At 40.9% G+C, this 21,936-nt stretch overlaps 1 protein-coding gene across 8 annotated transcripts in view; it reads right to left on the bottom strand.

Annotated features, from left to right (window-relative positions):
- Positions 1 to 745: 745 nt before the first annotated feature.
- KIAA1210 (KIAA1210 ortholog) overlaps positions 746 to 21,936 on the bottom strand; it is a 65,400-nt gene continuing 44,209 nt past the window's right edge. For 7 of the 8 annotated variants that reach the window (XM_063347017.1, XM_063347019.1, XM_063347021.1 and 4 more), the window contains 9 exons: positions 18,938 to 19,067; positions 16,104 to 16,262; positions 14,983 to 15,048; positions 10,901 to 11,113; positions 9,741 to 9,843; positions 7,417 to 8,676; positions 6,510 to 6,661; positions 5,711 to 5,816; positions 746 to 2,901 (listed from right to left, as the gene is read on the bottom strand). In XM_063347017.1, coding sequence (XP_063203087.1) covers positions 2,729 to 2,901; positions 5,711 to 5,816; positions 6,510 to 6,661; positions 7,417 to 8,676; positions 9,741 to 9,843; positions 10,901 to 11,113; positions 14,983 to 15,048; positions 16,104 to 16,262; positions 18,938 to 19,067 — 2,362 coding nt within the window. In that variant the 3' untranslated portion in view covers positions 746 to 2,728. Of the gene's footprint in view, positions 2,902 to 5,710; positions 5,817 to 6,509; positions 6,662 to 7,416; positions 8,677 to 9,740; positions 9,844 to 10,900; positions 11,114 to 14,982; positions 15,049 to 16,103; positions 16,263 to 16,802; positions 16,880 to 18,937; positions 19,068 to 21,936 lie in introns of those variants that run through there. The other variant, XM_063347025.1, reaches the window with a different exon arrangement.

The raw sequence follows: 21,936 nt of genomic DNA on the forward strand, positions 1-21,936 counted from the left end.
TGCAATGATCTCTGCACTTCGAGACAGCTTATTTTCAAAGACAGTGATGGTGTCTAGAAATAACCACCCAAAATGAGCTTATTATATTAGTTATTTGCACTGATCAAACACCTAAAAACTACACTAGGATGACAGGAAATCAAAGCCATGCTAATAGAGCTATCAACTTCTATAAATGCATCAATAAATCACTGATATTTCAATGTTTGTTCTTAAAAAACCATCCTCTAAACTCTTGTGATTACAGAAGACTCAGGTTTGATTTCTTCTCTGGATGCTTTTTGTTCTCTTGGTTGCAGAGAGAAATTTGGAAACATTGATTGTAAAAATCCAGAAGGCAACTAAATTTAAAATGTAACATCACATGATTCTCATGTGGTTTTCTTCTTTTTTAAAATGACCCAAAGATGTCCTACAGCAGCTGGCTAGCAATACCGAAACACATTCAAACGAGTATTTACAAAGCTTCCTGTGCCCACAAGCGCAGGCCTTCAAGCCAACCCAGTACTGAAGAAGCAATAACTCTGGCAGAAAAGTAGAGCCATCAGCTCTCTGGTGATGTTTTAAACTTTTAAATAGCTAGATTTAGAAAAGTTCATTACTCTGACCAGCTGTGTTGATCAGTCCTAGGCCATACAAAATAATCTCAAAACAAAATCTATGCAGTATATCCATATATAGAGTCTATATTGACCAAAGACCTCTTTTTATTTTTTCCTTAATAAATGAGGGCCATCTATCACTCTTCTTTTCCCAGGATTTATATCATCATCACCACTGGCAACAGCATTTAATCATAAACCAAATACGGGAATGGAATACAAAAGGGGTTCCTTCAAGACAAGGATTACAAAAACATATATACATACAGAACACAAAAGACAGAAACAATATTAAGATCAAAAGCAAACACATGGAAAGAAAGATTATAGCATCATTTGCAGTACTTTGGGTGAAGGATCACAATCGTCACTGATAAAAAGAGAAGAGAGTTTGCTGAATATAGAAATGCAGGTATTTTACACAGGGTCAGTAAACCTGTAACGGGATGGCAGCTGTACAAAACTTCAGGAATCAAAGCTGAGTATGTTCATTTACATTACACTTAAAAGTTTCAGAGAAATACAAATGCTTCAGTTCTTTGTAAGAGAAGATATGCTTCCTAAAATAGAGAAAAACAAGTAGTAAAATAGGCGTGGATTACCAAGCCAACATGAAACTCTTACTCTTCTGGTGTTAGTACAAAAAACCCAGTATTTATAGTTTCAGTGAGCCTACTTAGGTAAGTTTTCACCTATATAAAAAAAATAAAATCACAGTCTAGCTCCCAATTAATACTGTTTTCAAATTACATATTAAATTTGGGCCAAGACTGGAAGATTAAAGTCTTGCTTGAGCTGACCTGAAACCAAATTTTTTGGTTAATCCTATCAGTAGATAATATTTTCCTTAAAAATACCTACCAGCTTTTCAGCTAAAATGTGTCCATCAGCCAACTCAATCATCAAATTTTGCACTGACTGTAAACAAGAACTACAGAAATGCGCGATGCTGCAAGGAGTGAAAAGGACTGGTAAGTGCCACTGCCACTTAAGCCACAAGCATCATTTTACAAAGCTGCTTTTTCAAATGCCTGCTTTCTTCAAAGTGAATAGCAAAACTTCTGTCAATTTAAGTGACTGCAAGGCCAGGCCCTGAGAGAATAATCCTTTCCCAGCTGCACATTTTCAGACTGATGTTGAGTTACTGGTTAAAGACTGATGAGGCAATGAGGAAACATCTGAGATGCCCCTTTTATCACTAATATTAAATAGACCTGACTAAATACACATACACATGAACATGAATAGTAGAGCATTATTTATTGAAAACAAGATGCCACCTTCCAGGTAGCAAATAGTTGTCATCCCCAACACACTCTTTAAGAGAGACAATTGGTTGAGGAATCTCACAAAAAATAAATCACTATTTGACATAATTAAAGGACTTTTCTTTTTTGGTAGAATGCCCAAATTATCACAAGATTTCCAAAGGTGTAACCAAAAGCAGAGTATATGCTAGAGTGTGGTGGTTTTCTAGGGCATGGGAGAGAACAGAAGGTGTGTGGCTCTGCGCCATTCCAGCAGGCATCAACGAGCAAAGCACAAGACCCACAGCGTTGTGACTTCAAACCATCCAAAATCTAGAATTACTCCAACTCGCAATGCTGTTTAGATCCTATAGCTATCACAAAATAGATCCATTAACAATCAGCAGCAAAGTCAGACTGCCTATCCCAGAGCATTAGAGGAAGAAGTGTGATGACATCAATGCCCATGAGTCATGATGTGTCAGTGCCCAGCATTGTATCTATTTTATAGCATACACTAATTTCTTGGCCAAAGCCACATTGCACAAAATACTGTAGTCTGCGGAAACTTTAAAAACACATTTTGCAAGGGAAATGTTTCAAAAACCTGAAGCATGTCTTCTTAGAACATCACTGTCAAATGTGTAAGGATTTAAAAAATTGATCAAGTTTTCCTAGTATTTGGTAGTAGGAAATGCTCAGCTTCCTAATACTTCAAATTAAGCCTGCGATGGCATTTCTTCATTGCGTATTTACATACAACAATCTGATCAAAAGTTTTAAGGCTCTTATTTCTCAAAAAAAGGTGACAGTAAAGAAGTGATTAAATTGAGTTAATGCAGCTATTGGCAATACAAAGAAGGATGCTCATGTCATTTGCTATTGTACAATCTGGGGCATTTCACTCCATGCTTTGGCTTTTTTCTTGGCCAGGGATAGCCACGGTGGTTCAGCAGGGCTGCACGGTGTCATTGGCAGGTTAGAGGAGTGTCTTGTTTCCTTTTCAACAGCAGGAATCACAGATGCTTCCTGAGTAATAGGTCCAACTTTACCTGCCAACAAGAAGATATCCATCACTCATCGGAAGGCCAGAGTTAAAAACTCAGTTTCTGCCAATAATATTTCCTTCTCTCTAAAGCAATTGTTTTACAGGCCAGAATGTCTGTGACTCAAAAACAAGTCAGAGGAATTGTTAAACTGGGTATTGCTAGCACTATCTGGTCCAGCTACAACAATGTCAAGGACTAGCTATTGCAATGGAGAAACTCACACTAAGCTGTCAGTGAATCATCTGCCCATAAAAGAATCTTCTCCTCAGTCCCAACAGCAAGTGTCTAGGCCCTGATAAATAAAGGTGGTCTTCAAAATTCTTCAAGCATGTGGACACTATAGCCCCAGGTATTTTTACAATTCATATTCTTGGCTAACTCATTTCTTAATCTTTTCAAACTCTTAAATTTCTGTGACAGTGCACAGCAAGGAGTTCCACAGGCTTGTTCTGCTCTGTGAGTGCAAGCAAATCTAGGAATAAGACTCCTGAGTATGCAGGAAAATGGAAATAAAGTATCTGCAGGGCAAGGATCACCCCAGACTTACTGTGGGGTTAAATGTAACTGGTATCTGTTTTTCAACACTGAGAAGTCTTAAAGATTATTTTTCAGTCTTCGCTGCTGGCACAAATATTGCTCCAACAATATTATTAAATACTAGATAGGGATCAAACCAGTGCTTTATGTTCTTGAACTTGTAAGCCAAGCAGGTGGGATTCTGGTGGGTCTAGATGTTCCTCTTCATGCAGCCTAAAACAAGCCTGTCATCCTCACAAAGGATGGAGGAATACAGATAACACTCCTTGTATGGCTTTGAGTTAGCTTTGAGTTACTATTTAGAAAAGGCCTCCTCCATCGATCTTGTTTGAAAATTTTCAAGATTAATGTCTTCAAACAGTCAGTCTGGAATGGGGCTTCACACAGTGCAGCTCTGATCAGACGCAGCTCTCATTTCTCAAGACATGGTTCACAAGCCTTTCAACATCGGGCTCTCTCCATCCATTTCAACCCAGGAAATACTTAATTTCTATGTGTAAGTCAAACTGAGAAAATTCAAACTTTTTCTCATACTTGATTAGTCTGTGGATGGCATGTGGCAGGCATGATGAGGCTGCTGTGCTCCAGCACAAGAACAGAGGCTACATGGGGACTTAAGCAATGCTAAGTACAAGAAGCTTGATCTCACTTGCACTGAAATCAATGGAAAATGTCCATTGGCTCCATTAGTCACACTCCTGAGCAAAGCCAAAGAAGTTCCCTATCTCCACTCAGGAGGTCTCTGGTCTTTTAAAAATCCTGGCTCATTGGTAGTTCTTGCAGGAGGCAACCTATACTTAGGAATACTGGAGGAAGTACACTATCCATTAAAAACAGGCTGCAGCTCTACATACACAGCGTATTTTTCAGAAGTACCTAAGGAGATGTAGGAATTTAAGTGTTAATGAAATTTTGATCTTGGAAATGAATTTTCACATTTTGGGAGACTTCCTTGTTTATAATAAGCAAAAATGAGTCTGAAGTCCTTTGCATGCTCTCAACAGCACAACACTCCATAAGACGAAGCTGGCCTGTAACAAAATCCTTTTTAAAAACTGTAGTATTTTAATCACACACAGTTAGGCTGGCAAATGACATGAGAGCCTCTCTGTTGGTGCACAGCCTCAGCTGGTCAGTTACCTGTAGTAATGGAGAAAGCTTATTTTGTAGCACCTGCAGATTCAAAAATGGGTAACAGGTCTATAAACAACTACTACAGGGAGCAGGCACAGAGGTACCCCCTAATATCTCTAATATAACAATTCTGGATGCTGGTGGATTTTAAGGGGAAAGTGGCCAGGTGCATGTGCTCTCTCTAGAAAGCATCTCTTACTGACAGCATCAGCAACAGGAACCTGGAACAGAAATGCCACTGCTCTGACGCGGTGGGGCATTTCTTATCTTTTTTAGGCCGTATCTGAAAGATTTCAGCTAGCACAATATGCTTTTACAGCTGAAGAACTGGCTTATCTATATCTAGCTGGAGCATGTCTCTGAGGTTTGGCATCACACTGCGTAAGCAGGGAGGGATAAGCTGCAGCCCAGCAGTAGCCCTGGAAGAGGTATGTGAGTCACGATGACTGAGTCACACTCTTCCTCAGCATCTTTCTTATAGAGAATCACAGCTAACAGGGCAGGAGAGGGGCCATCGAGCCTCTGTGTTCACCTGAGGGTGGAACTGACTCTACTTTAAATTATTTTTGATACATATTTATCTATTAAACACATCCAGCAATGGAATCTGCACACACTCTGTAAGCAGCCTATGCTATTCTGCACTTCAGCACTCTTATTGTTAGACACTATTTCTTAACGTCTAAGCTAAACCTCCCCTGGTGCATTTTAATACAAAGCATAAAGACTAGTCTCGTCCTCTGCAGCAAATTAAGTTGTCTTCTCTAGACTAATCAACTCCACTCCCATCAGTATTTCCTGTCTGACTGGAGGTCTAGAAGAGGTTTTTTGCTGCTCTCTTCTGGACACTCTCCAACTTCAACTGGTATTCTTTAGTACTGACCTTTGCCACTAATAAATCACCATACTGTTTACAATCCATTCCATGAACTGGCAGTGGAGATAAAAGTTTCCCACTTGCTTTCTCTGCTGAGTGAGCAAGCTAATACATTGACTTATACGCAAACTATAGTCTGAACAGGCCTTATATAAAGTGTGCTTATTATCAAAAAGGTAGCTATCTCCCCCCATTACCTGCCACCCACACCACTTATGGGTGTAAACTGTAGCAGCTATGTAAAGATGTAAAGAAAGAGAATACCTGTTGCAGCAGACACACTGGTCTTCATTTGCGTTTTCTTGTCCTGAGAGCTCAAGCTGGACAGCATATTCTTCTTCAGTATGTTCTCACTGGCACAGATCCCTTGCTACAAAAGGAGGAGAGAAGAAAAGAATGCACCTAAGAAACCTGATAGCCACTGGCACTCATAAAGCTCACCCTGGCAACATCTCTAAACCTGACTGTGGAAATGCAGCAAAAGCCAGACAAGGTTGGATGGGGACATCCTGTGGGAGGGAAGGCGAAGGCAAGAAGCAAGACAGCTGCTACAAATACAGGGTTACTTCACATGCAGGCAAGTTATCCTCTCTCTCTCTTACAGACGGGGAATTGAAGAACCTGCCAAGCTGCACAAGAAACTTGTGCAAGAGTCAGCGGAACCCCCAAACTTTCAGTATGCAGTCTCCAGAGCAGAGCAGTAAATGCGGCCTGTAAGTCACTAACAGTGAGGAAGCTAGGGCAACTCAAAGCAGCTCTTGGGCTACACAAATACATTCTGGCAACAGGCAAGCTCTGAAAAGGTTCAAGTTTGAGTAGTGCAAAGGAATATATAACAGAATACAGCTCTGAAACTAATCACTGTGACAGCATAGTCACACATGCATTTGCTCACTTTCATCAGTTGTCTGTCTCAATACATTTTAGAGGCCAGTCCTGAAAATCTCTCTTTGAGTAGTGCTCACAACGTGCCTCCCATGAAGATGACACTGAACAGTTTGCAAAAGTACCCAGTCAATCTGGTGCAGGATTCACACCCATGCAACATTACTTGGTACTCTACCTCCTCTTGATCCGCTTTGGTCAAAGCTTTGTCTTCAGCTTTATGTTCTTTGGCAAGAGGGTGATCCTGGAAACCCTTTTGTTTCAGTTTTGCCATGGAGACCCAAGCTGGTTCAGAGGAAGCAGTTTCCAACTGTGGAGAGGAGACTTTTTCTACAAAAGAAGCATTTTTGAAGTAAAGAAGGGATTTAGGTCAAGTCAGTCTGAAGCTAGTGTTTTGTGTTTTAAATCCTTCAGCATCTGTAGTACCCTTTGAACAGTGCGGAGATAAAATTACCTTCCCTGATGATTTTTTCTTGGCAATAACTGTTTTTCTGTTTATTCTGGAGTTTTTGACCTGACTGTGCTTCCGTTTAAGTCAATGGCAGAACTCCCACTGAGATCATTGTGAACCGGATTTTGCCTTTGAAACAACATCCTTACATTGCAGATTAAATGAGTACGATAACCATTCTTTTTTCATGGAGGCAGTAAAATACAGGCTGCCTTTTTGCTTTTTAAATATTTTAAATGAAGTGACTGTAGGAAAAAAATAATCACACCGAATGCATCTCCTAGTGAAGGTTTGAGCTGCTGCAGTCTGGAAAATTAACTACAAAACAGCAAGTGTTAAAAAGCTGTGTTAAAACTGCAACTATATGCACAAGTAGGTCGTACCAGAAATGTGTCAGAGGCCCTTAAGCTATTAATCTGTTGTTATTCTTGCTGGAACACACCCCTCATTAAGATAAGCCAAGAATTCTCTTGACTGGCCAAATCATCAAGCCAATTAAATTATGGCACTGACGAACTCAAAGCTGAATTTAGTCCGTGTCAAGAGGATTTTTATCTTTTGTTTGCGCTCTGCTAAGGTTTTCTACATGACCACTGTTCTCTACAATGTTTGGATAAAAATATAGCATAAATACCTGAAAGTTTATGAACATTTTGCTTCTTTGCCACTTCTTCTGATCTTGTCTTGGGAGGACTTTTGTCATCTAGGAGATCTGTTTTTTTAACAAATGATTTTGTGCTGACAGGAAGGCCTGGAGGTGGCTTCCTGGTGCCCACTGATTTCTGATCCTCCTTAACTGAAGCAGAAGCAGCAGTGGGAACAGCTGAGGGGATCAGCTTTGGATACTCAGCATGACTTTCATTCTGGTATTTTAGTAAAGAAGATGTTCTCCTTAGTCTGACCCCAAACGGGTTTTCAACATTTTGTGCTTCATGGTCAGCCTGCTCCATAGAAGAATTCAAATGCAAATCACTGTCCTTATAATCTCGATCAAATCTATCTGAGTTGTTTTTTGCTGATTCCTGGATGACTGCATCAAAACGTGTGTGTTCTTTTGTCACTCCTTCAAACAACTCTGGTCTTACAGGGGACGTTGGGGAACTTCTGGTATAGGAATCTTCCTTTGAATTTGAACCTCCTGAAAGAGATCTTTGCCATGCTGGTGCAATCGTAAATCTGACTGGTTTAGCAGAAGCAGTCTTCAGTGGACTTTTTACATTTTCATCTGAAGATCGACTGTCTTCCGCTGTTTTTCTGTGAGAAGCTGTACTGCTTACGTGGTACTCCTTACTGTCATCATCAGAAGAGGTATTACTCTTTAAGCCAGCCAAACTTGAAGAGGCAAGACATCCGATGGAAAGTTTTTCAGAAATGTATGACGGGTTGGCCTGTTGACTGCCTTGGTTACCCTTTGAAACAGAAATAGTTTCTGCTTTAAAACATACTTCCAGTTTGCTGGGAGGTAGCATGCAACCTGCTTCTGAAATAGATGCAGCAGTGTCTATTTTTTTTTCCGCATTGCCTTTGGATGGCTGAAATTCCATTATTTCACAAGTTTCTTTGTCATTTCTTCCTGAACTGTTTTCAGGCTTCAAAACAGCCACTGTCTTGACGTCAGAAGAAGAGTGTGAATCGGCTGCCGCAACCTGTGAAGTGTTTGATGCAGTATCTGAGACAGCTTGGTTAGAATGATTCTCAACAGTACCCAAGCAGGCTTCTACTTTGCCAATAAACAGTGGATCCTCCTTTTCCTGGTCTTTGATGCTTGCACAAGAGTCTTCTGGCAAAACTGTGGAATCACAAGAGTCACGGGCAGCATCAGTGGGACTTTTTACACCTTGTGTCTCATTAGAACCGGCTCCCTTTGCACAATGTCCTACCTGGGCTGATAATCCTATATTAAACAGAGGAGAAAAGCGTTCACTTAAAGGTTACAATTCAAGCACCATCAGTATCAGTAATTCATTCCAGACAGCGCAGTCATTTAGCATCAGCTCCCTATGTCTGGGCACCACAAGGCTGTTAAAAGCGTATGTAGAAATGGGCTGTCCAAGTGAGGAGACCAATAAAGTTTTAGTTTGAACATACCTAATCCCAGGAAAGGCTGAAAGTGTTTGTCTGCTTAAGGTGTATCAAATCAGTTGCTGTTTAGTTCTTTTCTTGCATACCCCTAGTTATAAGCCAGATTTCACTAGACATTTCTTCATGTGTGTGCCTAGAAAGGCTGTCTAGAATTATCTGGAGGATTTTCTGTATTCAAGCAGAACATCTCAGCATCAGGTAGCTCTGACTTCTGCAGCTCTATCAGGACTGCTGATCATCTGGATATCTTAGATGTGTCTGCACACATAACAACTCTGATGTGTGACAGCATCAAGTCCTGAGTCTGCCCTGACAACAAAGTGCCAACGTTCCCACAACACTATAGCATTACCATCAGCCAGTGCATCTGTAATGCAGTGCTAAAGAGAAAAGTCTTCAGTGCTCTTTTGGAGAAATTTAATTTGTTTTTACAATTGTGTTACCACTGGCAATTAGCTATTATTCAAACGATAAGGGGGGAGGTGGCAAAGGAAGATCTAGTAACCACAAACCAATTAAAATCACCTTACACACATAACAGATACAATGCTGAGGTTAAGGTTTTTATGAGTTTCAAGGAACTCGGATCCCCAGTCAATGAGATGTAGCCAACTGTGTAGCACAGGTACTTCTGAACACAGCACTTTCACCTCATGTATTTTTTAATGCTGCCCTCAAAGTTCACCATTTCAGCACCGCTGCGTTGACTGGAGTACATGATTTTTTCTGTCATAACACTTTAGGAGTCAGGATTAGTTTTATGATATAAAACCAAAAGGTGCCTAGTTTGAAAGGACTTACAATTCAAATAGGTCCTGTCAGCCTTACGTAGAAGAGTTCAAGCACCCAAAGTAGCAACACATAAGTCTTCATTACCTTCCCAATCACTTTTACGCTGGTCACTCTCAAGTAATTCTGTTGAATTTCCCTTCTTTTCTGGAGTTCCAGGAAGACATGCTTCAATTTCTAGCTGCTCCACCTAATGAGGTACAGTAAGATCTTTTAATTAAAGAATAATGCACAAAAATTGTATTTTATACACACATGTTTATGAATACTCAAAATGTAGACACAAAACCCCCATCCTGTAATTTACTAACACTGTGGGTAATGTACTATTCCAGTTAAGAATCCAGAAATCATTCAAGTTCAAAATGTCAAACGCAACCCATTGATCTCTCTTGAATCTGAAACATTCTAGAACGGACATATTATGAGTGAATGGGTATGTTTTTAAGACATCACCCAAGCTACCTGCTGGCATAGAACAGACCAAGCCAGAGACATTACCATCACTTCCGGTATCTCTGATTGACACTCCACAATTACCTTTTCTCCTTCAGCACTGTACTTGTACCAGCTGCAGCACAATGAATATCCAGCAAAGATGCTGTAGGGCCCAAGTTTCCAAGAAAACCTCATTCTGTATTACACTCATCCTGAATTTCTCCCCCCTACCTTTCACTTCTAACTCCAGGAGAGATTTTCATGCATGATTCTCTGATGGAGAGAGGAACAAGCACTATCCTTATTTCTGTCACACTCCAGCACAACAATCTTTTCTGTCTGGTGAACTTCATCTTCACAATGTGTTTCCTAGAAGCCAGGATGAGAAGCATCTCATCCTAATTTCCCACATGCAGAGCCACATTCCTTCCCAAAGTCCTTCAGTCTTTCCTTTGACATACAAAGGATTAAGTTAAAGCTAATCTGAAATTGTTTGTAGAAACAGACTTAGGCTTCTTTAAAACTGAAAACTAGCTTTTCAAATAACAGGAATGTTTTTACAAATGACATGTAACCTGCATCTTTTTTTGCTAAATAATGAAAAAACAAAGTTGCGCTTTTTTTCAGCTTCCATGATATTGAAGTCTTCTGAGTCTTTTTTGGTTGGTTAGTTGGTTGGTGGAAAATACGTGGTTTCCCTTCTTCCAGTGGAAGAACAAAAAAAGGTAAAGGATATAAATAAAAGGAAATAATTAAAAATTCACATCCATTTCCTTCTGCACAGCAATTCTTTTCCAGAAAACACTTACATGGAGGGCTTGCTGATTCTTGTTGGTAAAGCCTTTTTGTTTCCGGGGGTTTATGGCAATCCTGTGCCTGGCTGCTGAGGTGTCCAGGCAGCCAAGGGGACTGGCCGGGATGGTGAAGTCAACAGGAAGGAAGCTGTTACCTCGTGAGCTGGGGGTCCCCAGAGTGGCAGAGGATGAAGGACTGATGGGCCTGGTGGAAGTTCCTGAAGGTATCTGTAAAACACAAACACGTCATTATACATTTTGCTTGGCTTACCCCCATCTCTGAAACAATTCCTTTGCTAGCTCGTTCCATTTCAGAAGCCTGAAATGGCTGTACCTTTGGACATAAATCCTCGCTTTAAATGCATGCCTAACGCCATCTCTGCATAGAGATAGCTCAGTTTGTGTGTGTTCAGCTGTATGTAACACAAAAGTGAGAAATACCTGTCTCTCCCTCTCCCATAGTTAAGAGCCCCTGTCCCCTTCCCAGTTCTTACCTGAAAAATCATTTGCAATATATGTATGCACCAGCAGGAGACACTGGTGCAGTTTTTATAGCTGCCTTTTCACCCAATAATGTGACACAATGCAGGAATACATTATTAAAAAGCCACAAAAGTAGCCTGGATGCTTGCTCCTTATTATCTCTATTTCTAAGAAAGTTGCCATAACCACTTCGCTCTTTTAATATCCACTTGCCCAGGAAAATCAAATGTTTCTCTCCCACAAGTATCCCAGAAGCATCTTCCAGACAGTGATATGGATCTCACCCTCACAGCAATCTGCTCTGGGGAACTAAACAACAGTAACCTTAGAGTATGCTATCAAAATAAAGGGTTTACAGAAGCGTTTGTAGAGAAACCCCCAAACATGCAGCTTGACTGGTTTTGTTACTGTTTTGAAACATAGATCAGATTTTCTGGAACGCTTGCAAAATTTCACAGCCATGCCAAACAAGCTTCGTTCAGTATAACAACATACCTGCTATTTTGGCTTTGGCCATAAAGTTAGGTGAAACACAGCCATTTAACTGTGCTTGGCATGAAGATTTTAGTTTTGTTTAAGCATAGGACATAACACAGCACTTAAAGCATGTACGCTGATGAAGTTTTTAAGATCGTGAAAGCATCTTCCCATCTGACCTACAAAAATTGTCAATGTACATTACTTTGTATTTAAGGTAGGTGAAATTAATTTCCTTACTCTCCATTGAATTTTTTTAGTTCCTAGATCTGAAATAAACCACAACAGAATGTATTATGACAGATACAGACTCTTCTAATGAAAAATTTACACATTGTGAAAGAGAGAAAGAACAACACAGCTAACAAATACGCAAACTATTGTTATAACACTACAAGATTAATGATAAACCTGTAAGGCTCACTAGAACTTCCAAAATAGTAACATCATTACTAATTTCTATATAGAAATTCTTCTGCCTTTCAATTATAAAATTACAGTTGTAAAGCATAAAGATAAAAACACCTGAAGCTAGTATCTCAGCTACTGCTGTAAATAAATGGCAAATTCCCTACTTTTTCCTGAGCGCTGACAGTTGGTATGTTCTCTCAAAGACAGTAGAGCAGACACAAGATTTCCACATCAGTGTTTAAGTGTAAGATAAATTTGATGTTTGTTGGTTATTGGGCAGTTGCAGGAGCCTGCACAAGGAGAATGCTGCAGCTAGGTGGCCATTTCCTGAAGAGTATTTATGCCAAAACACCGTCCTTAGCCCCACAAGCTGAGACCATTTTGCTTTTAATCAGTCCGGGTTGAAGATGCCAACAAGGAAGTCAGATTTCCGTGAGGGCTATCTGGCAAAGGCAGGGTAATGCTGGTTAATGTCTCTGTGAAGTCATTTGCGGCTCACTTTGAGTGACAGCCTCACATTTAGCTTTAGATTAGTCAGAAAGTGGGTATTTATAAATGTGGAAGGCACTGAGAAGTTACACGGGTGAACATCAGGGTTTCACACAGAGGTGACAGCGGCATGAAGCTCTTGGAAAACCCAGTGAAGCAGCACAGGAAAAAGAAATGAAGTAACTATCATCTGCAGCAAGATCAATACAACAGTAAAATGTAAACCACTACACTGCGTGTAACTTTAGATTGCTTAGGATCAAATGCTCTTTTTCCTTTACTAAATATACAAACTGTTAAATGGAATAACTGGTGTAGATTTCTTGGTGCTCTTCATAAATTTCCTCATCTATGGGATGAGGTTATTCGGTTTAACAACTTGTGTCTGCTATCTCAAATCCTGGTATTACATAAATAGTTTCAAAAGCTACTGAAAAAAATTATGATTATTTAGGAAAAGGTTTTTTATTTTAGATAAACATATTGGCTAAGATAATATCTGCTAATCCTAATTGCTGACTAAGAAAAATATTTGGGTAAAGGAACATACACAGTACTGTAGAGAAGCTAGACAGATTCCTAGTGAGTTGAGGAGAAAAAGGAAGAGCCTTTAAGTGGGGAATTCTGTGCAACATAGAAGACAAAAAAATTTCTCCTATCTCTGTCTTTCTTTCTCATAGGAGATGAGGCTGCAAGACTGAAAAAGCTCACGGACTTCAGAAGTGGTTAGAAATGGGCTTTTTGCATTGTAAGGAAAAAACAGTATGCAGATTTACAAAATGGAGCATTTTGGTCAAAATATAAAATGGGAGATGAGTTAATGAAATGTACATTGAAATAATGATAAAATATATACAAGAAGTTATTACAAATAATGACAATCCAAGTTACCTAGATCACTTGGGCCTCTAGAGTTGTGTGACTTGTAGTCTACTACGAGGGGTAGACATTGCTTTATCTTTCTGCCCCTAAAGCAAAAGATCTAGGAATGACTGAGCAGGTGTGTCTGATCTCAGTCACAGACAGGAAGTTGAGCTGGTCTTGCCCAAAGGTTTTTCTCTCCTTTCTCAAAGGCTGGTCAAAGAGAGAGTGAAAGGGAAAGCTTCCTTAGCAGTGGGGTAAGCACCAACTGTTTGACCCTCAAGATGCTGCCCTGGCTGCTTAGGGCTCTCTTCATCAGGAAGGAATCTTCCAGGTACCCTGCTACCTCCCCTTTACTTGTGGGCTATTCTCAGTTTCACAAAGGGTTAAACAGTGTTCTCTCTGGTGAGCTTCTCAAACAGGCATTCTGTATGGAGGACTGCAAAGCTTGGGCCAAAATGGCCAATAGGTATTCTGGACCCATAAATATTCACCTTCTCAGCTAGATGGCAGATTACATTGGTTATACAATTGCAAGGACTATCCCATGAATCAGAACAGCTCTGTTGGAGTGGTGGTTGCCTTTCTCACTGGCATTTGAAGTCCTCATTGGCATAACTGTCGTCTGACTGGTCTTTCAGATATTATATCAACACTGGAGAAAGTTAATACAAGCAAACCTTGCAAGCCTGCCTTGAAATCGTGAGATAGGTAGGAAATCAACTCAGCTTCAAGCAGCAGGGTCAGTCAAGGTGAAGGTCCCCGAGGCTCCTCTACAAAAATATGACCTCCGTAAATTTTTCCAAGCTGGCCAAGGAATAGACTATGTTGTTCTGACAGCAGAACCTGCTGCTTCTGGTAGTCACTTATCACCCAAAGAAAACTGCAAATTAACACAGACCTTTTCCTGTGGAATATCTGGCATCAGAAAGGATGGATTCTGCAATTATTTCCCATGATAAGAAAGATGCAGGGGATTGCTCACAAGCCAATGCTGACAGGCAGGCATTATTAAGCTATTACTGCTGTTGGGTGTTGGGGCCCGGGGCATGGAAGCTGAACTGAAGTGCTTTGCCTTGTCCAGTTTTCTGTCCTGTAACTTTACAGATTCATACTGTGTCACAGGGCTGACTCTGATGTTCACACAAACCACTTACCAGTAGATTTCTGCCTCTCTTTATTTGGTTCTTATTCAAAACTCTGCAAAAGGTACATTTTCAGTATCGTTTGCATCACTCTGGACTGTTTATGAATTGTTTGCTAGGATACACTGTACCCAGAATAGATTAAAAAAAAAAGATTCTTGTACTAGCTCCATACAGACACCACACATGCTGCCTCAGTGAAGTTTATTATCAGGAAAAATAGCTATTTACCTGTTCATCTTCACTGTCTGTCCCGCCTAAACTCAAAGAGCTATGACGCTGAACAGAGTTGGAAGACTGTGGGATAAAATAAGGAAGAGGGTAAGTCAAGGGAAGTATCACATAGAATTATCTGGGACTGGATATCCAGTGCTAATTATAAGAAAACACAAGAGGAAAGACAAAGGAAAGGTCACCGAGTCCCTCCCTCACAGAGTAGGTTTCATTTGTTAACTGGGGATCAAAGATAAAGTAGGGGAGCTTTATCCTGCTATGAGATATGCCATGAAGGTTGCCCACATGAGGCAATACATCTTATAAAGTTATTTTGGCTTATTGTTTTAATATCTTCAAATTTAAAAATGCTCACATGCTCACTCAAGTCCAAAATCATGCATCTGCTGTGAGAGGGCAATTCTTAAGAAAGAAACTCAAACATCCTCTGAGTCCCATCAGGAGCTGTTCTCCTCAGACTCATAGGATTGTTGCTTTCCTGCCAATTTAACTAATATTGCCATGGTTTTAAGCTATTTCATTCCAAAAGTGGTAATTTTTTAAGATTCTGTTGCAGTTCCCCTTATTTTTGTTTTCCTGACTTAGCTTTAAAACACCCAAAACTCTTCCCCATTCAAGGGTGCAGGAAACTGCCAATCTCTTCAGCTCCGTGAAGCAGGAAGACATAGGAAGTTTGTGCAGTGTGAGCACCTCAGCGCACCTCAGCTTGTTCTTGGACTGGAACAGTCACAGTAACATAACACTCACCAGTGAATAATCAGCTTTTTATGCTCTCTGCCATACAGACCTGCCAGGAGAGACTGCCTTGCCCAAAGGCACTGAGAGTCATCATATAACTGAATTTCTCTCCTCTTTCCTTAATGATACAGGTCACAACTGCCCAAGCACTGGTCCACATAAAAGCATAGAAAATTGTACTCAGAAGGGGTATTCGTAAGGCCACTTCCTAGGCATTCCTCACAGTGACAACTCCACAATCCACCTAGGTAATTTGTTCTAGCTCTGACTGATCTGTGCCATCAGATTTTATCACAAGCAAGCAAAAAGGTCTTCCCCTTCTCCAAGCAGATTTTATCTTTTCTGTACAGGTGGTCACTACAGTGACATAATGATTATACCTTGCTTGGTGAATCTGTCAGAACGTCATGAAGGGTTGAAATTTCAGGAGGGCTTCTAGGTAAACCATCATCTTCAGAAACAGCACCTGCATCTTCCAGTTTCTTTCCAGTTATAACAAGAGGAGGTGATCCAAGTCTGATGTTCTGCTGCAACTGAAGCTGTGGTTGAAAAGAAATTTAGACTTTCAATGGCATTATTTATAGTGGACATTTTGGACACTTTTACCCCAGTTGCTCCCGTTAGGCATGCAGAATGTCTTAGTTAACAGAAATACTTGAAAAAACAGACCGTTTACAGAAAATAGCCATTAATAACATTTTTTTTAGTTATATTCATCAAAGACCCATCATTAGAACTGGCTTTGGTACAAAAGTAAAATCTAAATCAGTTTTATTCAGTAAGTCACCGAAGACAGAATTTTCACCATTCCAGAAAATTTACATCAGTTTAACTCATTTTAAATTTAAAACTTTAAAAATTCTATATTTAATTATTCTTTAAATAATTCCACATATCCAGATGTCCCAAACAGTAACACAAAGTACTGTCAGTCAGCAGTTCCCAAGCCCAGGCTTATGGTGTCAGCTTTCCTTCACAAAGCCCTTCCAAATATTGAGAACTTGTCACCACTCCCTCCTGCACAAGTAGCCGAGTCCTACTTTTTATGCAATCATAGAATGGTTAGAGTTGGAAGTGACCTTAAAAATCATCTATTTTCAACTCCGGTGGCATGGGCAGGGACACTTTTCACAAGACCAGGTTCCTGAAAGTCCCATCCAGCCTAGCCTTGAAGACAATTTAATTCAATAGAATACAAATAATAATACAAAGATATTTTAATCTAATTTCTGGTCCACCCTAATTAATTGCTTGTTAATTTTCCCCAGCATTACATCCTGGTCCTCTCTACAGCAAGAATGATAACAGCAGCCAGGAACAACTTTGTTTGTAAAGGAGCATGGGTATTCTTTTCCAAGATTGCACAAAAGAATGCTCTGGCAGGCCCTGACTCCAGAAAAATAAAACAAAGTCTGCAACCTCACAAGCAGACAGATGTTCCCTCAAACTAAAAAAGGTCAGACCTCAGGAAACACCATTACTAAAATTCTTGGCTTAAGTCTGTCAGCTATGTCAAAGCTGGAATAGAAACAAAGTCTGAACAGAAACTTTGTCCTTCAACTAAAAACATCTCGACTGAATATTCCCAAGATAAATATGCAGACCTGTTTTTTCTGTTTCTTTGCTTATTAAACCAGACTAGGAAATTCTAGGCCTAATTCTGTCCTCTTCTGCAAGCTATGCATTCATGTATATCTCTGTAAAATAGATCTAAATAGCTGCCATTCTTATTCAGAAAGATTCACTTGGAATGTAATTCCTATGGATCTAACCAGCACACAGGGTAGCACAGCGTCACTCTTTAACCCACCAGTCCCCCAGTTCAAACAGCTTTCTTGCCCTATTACCCACAACAATCAAAGACGTATCACCAATAAGATCTGCAAAAGCAGGACTGATGACAAACTGCACAAAGACTGCAATATACAGGCAAAACAAGACATACAACATACTTGTGTACTTCATGGGAAGGAAAACACAAAAAGTCAATTTTGCTTTTCTCTCTTTTCACAACTTCCCATCTTTGATTTATTAAATTTATTACATGCAGACAGCAAAGTGTTGTGGGGAAAACTGAATTTACAGTCTGTCTTCTACTGGTAGAAGTTAAATTACATTGCTAAGAAAATAACAGCTTTTATTAGTGCTTGGCTTTTATTCTAACAAGAGTCAAGCTCACAGAAAAAGGCTGTCTTTTACAGCTATAAAAATAGCGCTGGCAGTATTATGTTACCACGGAGGATGATGGATGGATGAAGAGAGGGCACAGTGGACTGGAGATAGCATGAAAAGAGCTTTTTTCCCCAACAAAGTTCTGTCATATATAAACACGATTTCCCCTGCTACTCCTATTGTTATACAAAAAATACCCTGAATCGAAGCTTAGCCTATTTTTCAGTCTTATGGAGGAACAAGTCCCTCTGTGCATCTTCTATTACTTAACATGTGATGCAATTGTGTTTTGCAACATGAAGCTTACACTGAGCAAAGAAGAATTTCAATGGCCTTTGGCTGCCTTATCAACGGTTTGTTTTCAGTCTCTGGAAAAACCTTAAACTTTTATCTCAGTGCTCTGAGCCGGGCAGTTATTTAAATGCAATTAATATAACCAACAGTTGATAAGGGAGCTGTCAAGGAGGGTTCAGCATGTGCCTTGGAAGAAGGAAATGACTTAGCAGAACACAGTATCCTTTGCTGGCAGAGATCGGAAGAATAATGATATAAATAAAGCTGTCACTAAGAGTGTCCTGACATATCCATCATCCCACACAGTTACACAGCTGTTGGTGCTAGTATGTACAGTGAAAACATCATGGCCAGAATTGCCAGAAAGAATAACATATATATAACATAATATGTAAAGAATAACAGTATAAGGGACACACTACAGTATAAATAAATAAATGGCCTTAAGCCAAAAGCAGTGGCTATAAAGTAAAGAATGGAAATCCCATTGGATGCTCATTAAGGAAAGTTTCCAAGAGCCCATGAACTGGATTCATGTCACTCACACACTATGAGGCCTGGGCAAGGCTGAAAGCACCAGGACTGCTCAAGGATTCAGCTTCCAAGAGGAAGAACAGACCCAAAAGTAGTAGCTTTGTACACTTTAGTCAACAAAGTCTTAAAGCATACAGCAGAGGCATCAAGCAACAGTTTCCTAGGAGACAGCTAATACAAACCAGCACTATGAATGAGGGGAAGATGTTCTCACCTGCAAAGTTTTCACTCTTCCAGGTGTGTTTTCCTGAGATAACATGTCACCTGCCACACTTTCTGGTGCAGACTCAAAAATGAAGACGCTGTCATGGGACAAGGCTTTGTTTCCCATGCTTCCTTTGGGCCTGGGAAGGAAGGAAGAGTGGTCAGTGCACTGGGTACAGCCCTCCAACTCTTCCCTGCACCACTTCGCCAGGGCAGAGGGATCACAAAGAGGCCAGGGTGGGATGCACCTCACTTAACTTCATATTTCTGTATGTTAGCTGTCTAAGGTAGCCACTGCTAGCTCCTTTTATATTCAGAAGGGAGAAAGAAACACTTTTTAGTATGCTGATCAAATGCAGGTGTCTCTTTTCAGAGGTACTCATCATCTGCATTGAACACTCAGGCCAGTCTCTGTGGACTAGAGAGGGAGTCCAGGGCGATTAGGTCAGATGCTGGGATTTAGTTGGATGCATGCCACCCTGAAAGATGTCTACAGCGCAGAGGCGACAGGAGTCTCCTACCCTCCTTTGGTGGGAATGTGCTTAACATGAGACATTCAGGATACAACCTTTGCAGCCTGGTGTGCGTCATACCAGCCAAAGATTGTAGATTATTTTTCCTCCTCTTGTAAATGCGGGCACAAAATGTAATTCCACTACATTAACAAACTTGACTTAAATCCTCTCGGGTCCAGCAATAAAACCAGTTCTGTTTACCTGTATCATGAACATCGCCGGATCCCAAGCATATTAAAAAAATGTAGATGGGACGAGTGTCCATGGCCACAGTTACATACCTATCCACAGCCAAGTTACAGTACCCAGGAAAGGTATTTCTGTGCTTCTGTGCTCACTGGGTGTTCAGCCCGCTGAAGCACTGATGAGATCCCACAACAGCTGTTAACTGAATTGTAATCAATTGAGATTGATTGGGGTTGGGCTATTAAGTTGTGCAGGGCACATTTTGCACTTGGGTGGCATGACATGGAAAGCTCCAAATCTTTTATTCACCAAATTCCACCAGCATAGGCAGGCACTGTCTGTACATTACTTTGTCCGAAATACCACAAGGATGGCCTCTACCAGGATTTCATTCTAGTACTTAACTGGAAAACAACAGAGAATACTCATGTCGTTGGCTTCCAGCCTCATAACCCACAAGTTAGAAGGATTCCTTGGCTCAGCTGCTGTGCAGGCAATGCTCATTGCCTCTGAAAGTTTGACTCTGGGTAACAGGGGATGATTAGGAACAGAACTCTGACAAGGAAAATCCCATAAGTCTAACACTCTTCTGCAAGGAAATCAAATAGAAGAGGTATCTGCTATTTGTCTAACCCCAGATTCTCTCTTTTTTTAGAAGAAATCCCTGAAAGACAGTGAACTTTCATAAAGTAAATACACCATGTAAAAATGCCAAACAAATTACTCTTTTTTTCCCTCCTGCACCTCCCTTCTTTACATCTCCGGAGACAACATCTCCTTTGTCTGCTTGACTAACCCTCCCACTGCCCCAAAAGTGTAGTTAATCAGCTGGGGCCTGTGGGGGGACAGCCACTGGCACCGGTGTCGCTATGGCTGGAGCCATGGCTTTCGCCGGTACATAGCGTTTACCCTGGCGGGTTTCAGGGAGTGTGATGTAGTCAATTTGCCAGGCCTCCCCAAATTTATATTTCAGCCATCGTCCCCCATACCACAAAGGTTTTAACCTTTTAGCTTGCTTGATTTCAATGGATGTTTCACAATCGTGGATAACCTGCGCAATAATGTCCGTGGTTAAATCCACCTCTCGGTCACGAGCACATTTATATGTTGCATCCCTTCCTTGATGACCTGAAGTATCATGGGCCCACCGAGCTACAAACAGTTCATCTTTATGTTCCCAGTCCAAATCTGTCTTGAAAATCTTAGCAGCTTGGTCCACTTGCTGATTGGTTCGACTCATGGGTACGTGGGCATCTACACAGCGTACTTTCACAACTAGTTTCCCTAGATGATCAGCAATACTCTGCCATAATTCAGCAGCCCAGATGGGTTTACCTTTGCGCTGCCAGTTGCTCTGCTTACGCTGCTTTACCCACCCCCACAAAGCATTGGCCACCATCCATGAGTCAGTATAGAGATGGAGTATTGTCCACTTTTCACGTTCAGCAATGTCTAGGGCCAGCTGGATAGCTTTTACCTCTGCAAATTGACTTGATTCACCTTTCCTTCAGTAGGTTCTGCAACCTGTCGTGTAGGACTCCATACAGCAGCTTTCCACCTTCGATGTTTTCCTACAATACTACAAGATCCATCAGTGAACAAGGCATACTGTTTCTCATTACCTGAGAGTTCATTATATGGTGGGGCTTCCTCAGCACGAGTTCCCACCTCCTCAGGTGGCATTGTGAAGTCTTTGCCTTCGGGCCAGTTTGTGATCACGTCTACGATTCCTGGACGATTGGGGTTTCCTATTCAAGCTCGCTGCGTGATTAAGGTAACCCACTTACTCCAAGTAGCATCGGTGGCATGATGAGTAGAAGGAACTTTACCCTTGAACATCCAGGCCAGGAGCGGTAATCAGGGCGCCAGGAGAAGCTGTGCTTCGGTACCAATTACCTCTGAAGCAGCTCTAACTCCTTCATATGCTGCCAAGATTTCTTTCTCAGTTGCGGTATAGCTGGCCACGGAGCCTTTATAGCCTCGACTCCAGAATCCTAGGGGCTGACCTCGAGTCTCCCCTGGTGCTTTCTGACAGAGGCTCCAGGTAGGGCCATTGTCCCCGGCTGTGGTGTAGAGCACATTTTTAATGTCCCGCCCTGTTCAGACTGGTCCAAGGGCTACTGCATGCACAATCTCTTGTTTAATTTGCTCAAAGGCTTGTCGTTGCTCAGGATCCCACACAAAATTATTTTTCTTTTGAGTCACTTCATATAGAGGTTTCACAATCTGACTATAACCTGGAATATGCATTCTCCAGAAACCCACAATGCCTAAGAAGGCTTGTGTTTCCTTTTTGTTAGTAGGTGGG

Source organism: Chroicocephalus ridibundus, chromosome 9, assembly GCF_963924245.1.
Source record: "Chroicocephalus ridibundus chromosome 9, bChrRid1.1, whole genome shotgun sequence".
Lineage (NCBI taxonomy): Eukaryota > Metazoa > Chordata > Aves > Charadriiformes > Laridae > Chroicocephalus > Chroicocephalus ridibundus.